General features: G+C 41.6%; 1 protein-coding gene across 1 annotated transcript in view; it reads right to left on the minus strand.

Annotated features, from left to right (window-relative positions):
* Positions 1-9,533, minus strand: part of GRIN2A (glutamate ionotropic receptor NMDA type subunit 2A) — a 375,390-nt gene that overhangs the window by 40,146 nt on the left and 325,711 nt on the right. Inside the window, exon 11 of the mRNA XM_006015496.2 lies at positions 791-978. Coding sequence (XP_006015558.2) covers positions 791-978 — 188 coding nt within the window. The remainder of the gene's footprint in view (positions 1-790; positions 979-9,533) is intronic.

Here is a 9,533-nt window from a genome sequence, read left to right on the forward strand (position 1 = left end):
TATGAACTCACCATCTGGCCAGCAAAGCATCCCTGCTTTCAAGCAGCTCCTGAGCCTGCTACTATTAGCTCTTCTCTCCGCTCCTCCATGTCTCCCAGTTCAGCAGCAGAGGAAGGACAGACTAGCAGCACACTGCCCCTGGGCTCTATGAAAACAGGGCCTGAACTGCACTGCTGCCATAGCTCATTCCTTCCTTTCCCCTACTGCTAAATTCAGGTGGGGGGGAGGACGCAGGGATGAAACAGGTGCAGGGAGGAGAACTAATAGTAGCAAGCTCTGAGCTGCTTAAAAGCAGGGACTCAGGGCAGACCCCATGCCAGCGAGCTCATAGAGCTCACAGTGCATGTGGGGTCCAGCAGGAGCTGTGCTGCGATGCTGGTGAGCTCTGAGAACTCACTGCACCTGCAGCACACAGCCAAAGAAGGGGTGCAACCATGCCACTGCATTGTGTCTGGATCTGCTCCAGGGTGAAGACTTCTTGTTATGAATTACTCTTTCTTTATTTCCTGAAATGAAAAGGCAAATAATCCAAGCAGAATCCAAGCTGACATCTGTCCTGCATCCCTGCACACAGTGTAGTGATTTGTCTGTAAAAAAAGTGAGCTGAACAGAAACTATTTTAAATTAGGGGTCTCCAAACCTTACTGAGTAAGGTTACCTCTCTCAATATCTAGAAAAAGTATTTCAAGAAAATCTCTTAATGAGCAATATTACGAGTATCAGTGAAGATAAAAGAAAAGAAAAATAACCATTTGCACATATATAAAAGAAGAAATAAGAATGTCCCTACCGTCACCAACAAACTGAAGGAGGGCTAAGTCAATCTGTCTCTTCCAAGGTGACCCTTTCTGAAGTGCTATTCCATAGCCTGTAGTAGCAAAGATGTATCCGCTGCCTATTGTGACAAGTTTGCAACCCTCATCTCTTCCAGCCTTGTAATTCAGAACTGCAGCATCATAGATGAAAGCATCCAACTTCCTGAAATAAAAGAAAACAGTTTACAAACCAGATCTCTGGGAGCAGCAGTTATCTGGCAGCTTTTGTCCTTGAGTCAGGACCCTGTTGAATATCATATGGTTTCTTTGATATCATTAATTACAAGCTGCTGTGCTGAATCCAAAATTAACAAAAGGCATCTATTTTTGCTGGAGGAAAATAGGACACATTAGTTTTGCATTTCTATTTTAAGGGATACCATTAAAAATGCAGAGAACAGGGCTAACCAAAGTAGTAAATTACAAAATGTGTTGGCCTGATGCATTTGTACCTTTGGAATTAAAAAATAAGCAATGAGCATCTTGATATGAAAAATAATGTTAAAGGGCAATGGAAATTCCAGTAGACAGTTTGGAGTAGATGTGGTGGGGGGACCACATCAGCTTTATTTTAAATATTTAAAGAGACTGAAATCCCAACTCAATCATTTTTTGACACTTGCTTACCTTTATCTTTCTTTTCAAACATAAAATGTACCAAAGAATTAATGTGGACATTTAGTCCTTTTTGGAAAGGATGTAAAGTATTACAGATAAGACTACAAATAAGTTCTGTTTTAAAAATCTTATAAAAATATTATTTCCTTAAGGTTTACAAATCCTACCCTCATTATTTGTCTCTGTTGCACAGTAGGAATAGAAAAACATGCTATGGAAAACTGCAAACCTTTGACCCATCTTCCTAAAAAATTAACAACAGAATCTAATGGCTTAGCCCCACTGCCTTTGAGTTATGCAGCCACAAATAAAACCAGAAGAGAATCACTACATAAAGGAAGAGAATTAGTCTCCTCAAGAGTTAGTCTGTGCAGACTGCAGTCAAGATGGAGTTAGAAAAGATAGGAGCAGAGGGGCCATTTTACAGATAATATGAGAGCGTGTCCATGTGCACAACTCAGAGAAGAGCATCTGGGAGAATGGTCAGAATCAATATCAATAAACCAATCATCTTTAACTCAGTTTGGAGGGGCATGTGTGTAATTTCCTAAGGTTTTTAGAAAGAAAAAGATAACAACAGAATGTGTTACATAAAGCTTTAAGGGCCCCATCACCTCACCAGCCAAGTGTAAAGCCTGAACTGTCAGCTAGCACAGTTAGGCCTACCAGGAGAAATTTCCACCACTTGAGATACAGGACTGCCTACATTACCTGGCAGCAGAAAGCTGTAATATCAGAAGGTTAAAGACTGCTGAAAACAGGAGCTGGATCAAAAGTGTAGTGGGAGGAGCCTAACCCACAGGGTGGGCACCTGTCCTTAAATTTACCCATAAAAAAGGCTAAAAATGTTTTTCCCTCCATAAAGTCCATAAAAAAATTAAACTGTCCATAAAAATCTAAGAAACTGTATGCTTGACTAAAGATCTATCATTGAAATGAAGCTTAATGCAATTGTTGAACCAGCTGACTAGAGCAGCTCCACCTTGTCTCCAGGCAATTTGGTGCCTCCCTGAAAAGAGGTCTCTGTTAGAGCTTCAGGGCCCATGGGAGCCTCTGTGTAGCACCTCCCCTCCCCCCACGGCGACCCATGTGCTGCCACTATTTCCCATTGGCTACTACCTGCCTGTAATGGCTGCTCTCCTTGAAAGTAGGAGGCCCCAGATAGTCTGAGGCACTGGGTAGGGCAGGGAAAGGGGTAGTATTGCCAGGACAGAGTTCCGGGGAAGGAATGGGAGAGAGGTGGTCAGTGTGGCCAGTGAGGTTAAGGTTGTGATTGGGCAGTAAAAAAAGGATGTCAGTAAACATTTTTGGCTTCAAGTAAAAAGTTTCCTGATTTGTCAGTTATAAAAAGAAAGACTTCTTGGGTTGGCAACTCTGCTACCCCACAATGGCTCTATCTTCCTCTTCATATGAGGCAGAGTTAGTCCACCTCTGTCATTTCTACTGGTCCCAGGCATTCCTAGTCAGCATTTGTCCCTGTTGCTGTCCTTTCCGTGGCAGCATGGCCAAGCTCTCTAAAAAAAGTCCTGTTCCATTGCTTTGAAATCCAAACCAAGGATGGCAGGTGGGGGGGGGCGGTTTCGGTTTTTTAAATAGTTATAAACCAGCTGAATTGAATTTCATTGAACAAAGAGAAGGCCCTTTTCTAGCCAAAGGCTTTCTACCTGTCAAATAACAAAGGCCTTCTGAAAACACTTGAAGCTGTAGTACTTCTTAAAAAGAGATTATTGGAAAAAAGATTCTTGTGATAAGTATTAGGCAACTTCAATATGTGGATGCTACCAGCTGCCTTACAATAATTCTTACCTGCCTCCCAGGTATATTTTTTGAGGGCTAGCATTAATAGAGTGCATTTACATCTTCAATTAAAAATTATTATAGCATGTCAAACTTTACTGATACAGTGCATTCAACACCATCTCCAGAAGAAAATCTTTGTAAATAGTAAATAGAGCATCAAAATAATGAGAGAAAGGGTGTCATTTCTGAGGCAAAAAGATCTGAATTGCTCTCATTCCTATGGAGACTGACATAGAAGTTTTCAGACAAGAAAAAAATGAGCAGCATTGGCAAATAGCTGCTTTGCCTACAAAGCAAAATAAAGATGTAACACTGGTAGGCATAACTGTTAGCTTTAATCAAGCTAACTTGGGTAAAAAGAGCATTAACATGGTGGCATTCACTCAAGACTAACACATAGGAAGCACATGTACACGAGACGTTTACCGCGGAGTAGGCTAATCAGCTCCACAGTAAATGTTGCGTGTCTACATGTGTACCCCTATTAGACAGGAGAAAATTAATTAACTTGTACTTGTACTAATTAACTTGTACTTGTAAATGCAAGTACTTTCCTGCTGCAGAGCTTTTTACTTCACAGCACTGTTTGCATAGATGCTGCCCCAGCTGGCTAGGACATGAGGGTGCTTCAGTTCGGGGGCTGCCTGCCAGCTAGCCCCACACTGGAGCACACTTGTACCTTATTCAGCTCCTCCACATCACATTGAGCCAGGAAGGAGTAGACCCAGGCTGAAAGGGCTTCCTGCCAGCTGGAGCTGCTCCAGCCCAGCTCAACGTGCAGCAGTCCCAGGCGCACATTCAATATGCTCCAGAGTTTATTGCTCCACATTAATTGCACAAATAGATATGCCCTGACTATATACAAGCACAGGTCAGTCACATCTTACATGGGGGTTACGTTCTGAAGTCAGCGCGGAAGGCAAAAATTGCGTATAGTCAAATCGTGATTACCGTGCCAGCGAAACGACTAGCGGTGACTGCCTCTGCCTCCAAAACCTCCCACCACCGCCACCGTGGAGCCGTGCTTAGAGCTGTGCAGCTGGTGGCAGCGGTGGTGGAGATGGCTGCGTGCTGCCCAGCCACCACCACGCTGCCGCTGCTGCCTGGCAGCCGGCCACACAGCTCCGGGCATGGCTCCATGGTGGCGGCGGGAGGTTTTGGAGGCAGAGGCAGTCACCGCTGGCAGCGTGGTGGTGGCTGGGCCTCCAGGTAAGGAGCAGTGCCATGTGCAGACTCAAGCCCCGCCCCCCCCTCCAACCCCGCGTATACTTGAATTTGTGCAAGTTAAATGCGCGTATGATGCGACTGACCTGTACTCCAGGGACCTTGGCACCTACTTTGGTTGCAGTTGTACACTGCCACATCTTCAGTTATCCATTACCTCTGACAGTTATATTAAAACTAGGGTGTGTTTGTCTGCCTGTGCTACGTTCACACTTTCATGTTGCTGTGTAACACTTGTGAATTAGACTCAGATCCTAGTTCTTAGTTGACTGAACACCAGAAGTATCTAATGAAAAATGAAATATTTCATTGGGAAAGCAAGTGGGAAAAGATATCACCATCATACCCAGGGAAAAATTATAGTAACACCATTAAGGCAAGCATTTCAATCTCAAATAATTATAGTTAGTACAAGACCTGTAAACAACTGTGTTCAAACCTGAGCACTGCCACAGCTCTCAAAATGCAACCCTCAGAGTCTTTCTATCCAACACAGCGGATGTGTCTACAGGTGCCCCCAACTGAGCATTTTGTACTGTGCAACCATTTAGTACTTGCTTTACTTCTTTCAACCCTCAGCAATTTTGTTTAGAAAAAAATGGTCTTTGGCCTGAAGATTACCGGGTTTTCTCCAAAGGCTGAAAATAATTTTGAAGACGTGCTGAGTCACAAGTAGAGTTGTAAAAAAGTAGTTTCAAGTTTCATTTTTTTTCAAAATTGTCTCAGTTCTTACCAGACCAAAACCAAAAATGAGTTAATTCACATGAACTAGAAATTCCCAGAAAATTGTGTTACACAAACATAGTTTGTGGGAAACAAAAGGAAAGGGAGTTATGGAAAAATTCCAAATAGATACAATATCAGTGACTTCAATTAAGTTATACCAGTTGTCGCCAGTAGTGATTTTGGATTGTGATATGAATTTTTGGATGAAAATCACCAGTAGCAGAAGTCACTGTAATTTCACTCGTATCAATGGAGTTCAACTCAATAATGGGCATAAGACTGCAACCATATGAAACAATTACTTAACAGCAAGAGAGGATTCAATGTACTTGCTTAAATAATTAGCACCTGATTTCTGGATGTGAAAAACCTAGAGCTGCGGGAACTAATAAAGTATCACTTGCTCTTCCAGGAACAAAAAAGCAAATCAGCATGTAACCCTGAAGTTATTACTGCAGATGTGATTAGGATCTCAGCAAAGATGCATGCCAAAAGTATACATTGGGAAAAAGCCACATTAAGCCCATATAAAGTCAAACATGACAGAAATACCGGAACAGAATGAGGTTATTGTCCTTTCCCTTCTGCTACTATAAAAAGCAAAGCTGCTCCTCATGTTTCCTGTATTGCTTTAGAAGCACTTCAAGGACAATTATCAGCTCAACTGTCACCATCCGATTAATCATTTAGAAAACTTAGTGAAGGAGGAGAAACCCAATTTCAAACTTTGAAACACAAAGGAGGAGCAGGCAATCATTAAAAGAGATAAAGTCTAGAGTTTACAAGGGCTTTCTTTTCTTTCCCCCAAGACTGGCTAGCTTCCAAAATGATGTGCTTTGATTCAACATTTAGAAAAGATTATTCGGTTAGTGTTGGGAAGTGGGGAATAAAAAGAAAAGAATATAATCCCTCTTTCTTCACAGGATGGCATTGCTTACATTGCCCTAACATGCCTGTTGCACCTGTGCCTCTAAATTTAAAATAATGATTATAATCATATCTCATGCTTCAGCCTCCAGCCTTTCACCTATAGGAATAATGAAAGAATTTTTTTTATGCCTGATTTGACTTCTAGATGTGTGTGTGCGCGCACGCATTTTTGAAAAATCACACATACACACACAATGGTGGGAAAAAACAGTCAAATATCACTGTATCATGAAATACTCAAAACTCAGTAATTCAGAGGAGAAAGTCTTACATCTGGGTTACAGGAAAAGGGTATACATTAAATACAAAGGGTACAAAAGGAAAAACCGAGAAAAAAATACTATTTTAAAGATGTTGACTGATACAAGATTGTTTTATAAACTGCTGAGTAATGCCTACATCTTAAACCAAGAGATTGTTATCATGGTCAAAAACTATAGTATCCAAATGCTATTGAAATCTTCAAATCCATAGTATTAAAATATTATCCTTTATTTTTCCATATGATTTTTGTGTTTCGTTGTCTACATACTACTATTCCCCTTCACAGTTCTGACTAGAGAAATATTTCTGACTAGAGAAAACTAGAAAACAAAGTCAGTTTTACAGAATGAAATGTAGAATTAGAGTTTAGATAATGAATGAAAAGACTACAAGATTTCAGGTATCCCAGTATTCTGATGTCTAATTGAGGTGGTGGATGAGTGTGCTACAACAGACAAAATAAAAATACAAGCTCAAACTTTGAAATTCTTTAAACGCATTTCAGGTTGGAGTCCTAAAACTTGAGCAATCCAAAATTATAAGATGTTTTTGAAAATCCCACCCTGCATCTGTTGTACTTGCACAGCACCAATCACTATTTTATCTAAGCTACCTGTATACCATATAATGGCTTATATGCAGGAAATATACATGCACAGAACTCTTACTGAGAGGCTACCTCTGCTGTAAAGTGTAACTGTATGAAAATCACTGAACATATTGCTTCAGTGTTGTTCCTTGGTGCAACACCACAAAACTCCACAGTAAAAGAAATCAGAATTGACCAACTAAACTATAGGGGATTATTTAGATGCATATAATAATAAAAACTATAATTCAGCAAGATACAAGATTTAGAACGCTGCTACATTAGATGAATATGCAAAGTATCCTTTATGAATTGTAAATGGTCAGAATTGCATTAGTATGTAACATATCTGTCAAATGATTTCAAACACTTTTCCTGAACTAGTACAACAAATTAAGGTAAGAAGTAATGTAAACATTTAAGAACATTGATAAAGAAAGGTAATAGAATGTGTCCTTCATTTACTTAACAGTTGCAAGAGGGGGAAAAAAAATTAAGACCAGAGATCATAAAAATGAGTTATGTTAGTTTAAATATAAATCAGAGAAAAACATCACTTATTACTTATATTACATTACTTAAATAAATCAAAATGGAATTAGATTTGTCTGTGACAAGCAAACTTAGAAGATTTTGAATTCAATCACTTATTAGTGCCAAAGGAGCAGTATGCATTGAAAAAGGTGAACAGCTGTGGCTTACATCCATATTCCACAGCGTAACAACATTCAAAATGAAGTATGCATTAGGGTTGTGCGAAGCTTCGGTCCCTGATTCAATTAGGTAGAGAGTTGGCCCAATTCGGTGGCTGAATCTCCAAATCGAATCAGAGGACCTTTTAATCTCTCTAATTGAATTGGAATTCTCTGAATCGATTCAGAGAGATTTGGAAAGATGCAGATATAAACACAGTTTTAAATGTTTTTTCTACATACCTCTAGGTAGCAGGGGCTCATCAGTGCATAGAGTATCTCACAGAAGTGCAGAGTGCTCCCCAGCACACACAGCAAGAGACCCGGAAGTGGACCCGAAGCACTTCTGGGTCTGTCAGGGAGTCAGCCGGGGGGGGGCCACGACCCCTGGCTAAGTGATTGGTGCCTCCTGGGTCGGGGGGGCACCCAGGGTCTCCCAGCAGCCGATCACCAAGCCAGGAGGGATGGCGGGCTGCACGCTCCCAGGCGGACCCGGAAGTGGACCAGAAGTAGTTCCGGTCTACTTCCAGGTTCGCCGCAGAGCATGTGGAGGGCCCCCCTACTCTCCCATGGGACGTTCCATCCACCCCAGCATTGAAGCATTCGTCAGCCATGCTGGTACCTTGAGGTATGTCGAAAAAACATTTAAAGCTGTGTGTATGTCCGAATTGCTGATTCTCCAAATCAGCATCAAATCTTCAGATTCGGATTCGGCCGAATAGAACCAGGGATAACGATTCGAATCAATGAATCGAATTGCTGTCCCTGATTCGGACCCAATCCAAATCTGAATCGAACAGAGCCCACTTCGCACACCCCTAGTATGCATATGTAAAGACATGGAGAGAAGAATATGGATACATCATACAGTTATTTGGGGAAGGGAACAATAATTTTTTGCGAAGCTGCCAATACTTAACAATTTAATAATCATTTTTCCACACTTCACTATTGACATCTGCTCTCAGAGAAATCAGATGGTATGGAATGTCTGTATCGAAAGGTGTGTGCGGGGGGTGGTTGTTTGTTAGTCATGACTTAAAACACAAGAGACAGGAATATATATTGTATGAAAATGTTAATTGGTTTTATTAACCATGTACATGTCTCTTGAGGTTCTTTCCTGCCTGCACAGAGGTAATTCATAACGCCCATGTGGATTCAGCTCAACAGTTCTGAAGAAGACACAGGGTGCATTTACACAAGCAATTAGGGTGATGCAATAAACTCTGGCTCCATTTGAGCTGGAGGAAACTGCTCCCGGGTGCAGTCCAGGGAGCCCAGTACAGCAGAAACTTGAGTGAGGGTGGAGTAGCCCTGGGATGGCAGGACACATAGGGGGAGAGTGCCAGGCTCTGGATATCAGCATCAGGTGTTGGAGGTGCTGGCTGTAGTACGAGGTTGCCTAAAATGAGGGGCTAGGCAGCAGGCAGCCCCCACACTTTAGCACCCTCGTGCCTCAGCCAGCTGTCACTGTCTACACATGCCTTTTGGTAGAGTTAGTTACTGTGCTGTATGACAGTACTGTCCCTGAAAGTACTATCTTATGTCTGAGTTAATGAATTTCCTTCACCCTAATACTGACACAAATGTAGATGATGATGCTTTACGGCAGAGCTAATTAGTCAACTGCAGTAAAGCACATGTGTAGATGCACCCAGAGTAGTAACCCAGAAAATTGCTTCTAGAAAATGTCTAAATACAGAGTACCTTGTGGTATTTAGAAAACAGAGGAAACATTTTCCTCTGTAGGGAGCAGACCAGGAAAGCCAAGGCTGCAACTGAACTCCAGCTAGCTTTGAGCATCAAGGACAATAAGAAGTCCTTTTTCAGATATGTGGGGAGCCGGAGGAAAAGCAGGGGCAACATTGGATC

This window comes from Alligator sinensis, unplaced genomic scaffold (assembly GCF_000455745.1).
Source record: "Alligator sinensis unplaced genomic scaffold, ASM45574v1 scaffold73_1, whole genome shotgun sequence".
Classification (NCBI taxonomy): Eukaryota; Metazoa; Chordata; order Crocodylia; family Alligatoridae; genus Alligator; species Alligator sinensis.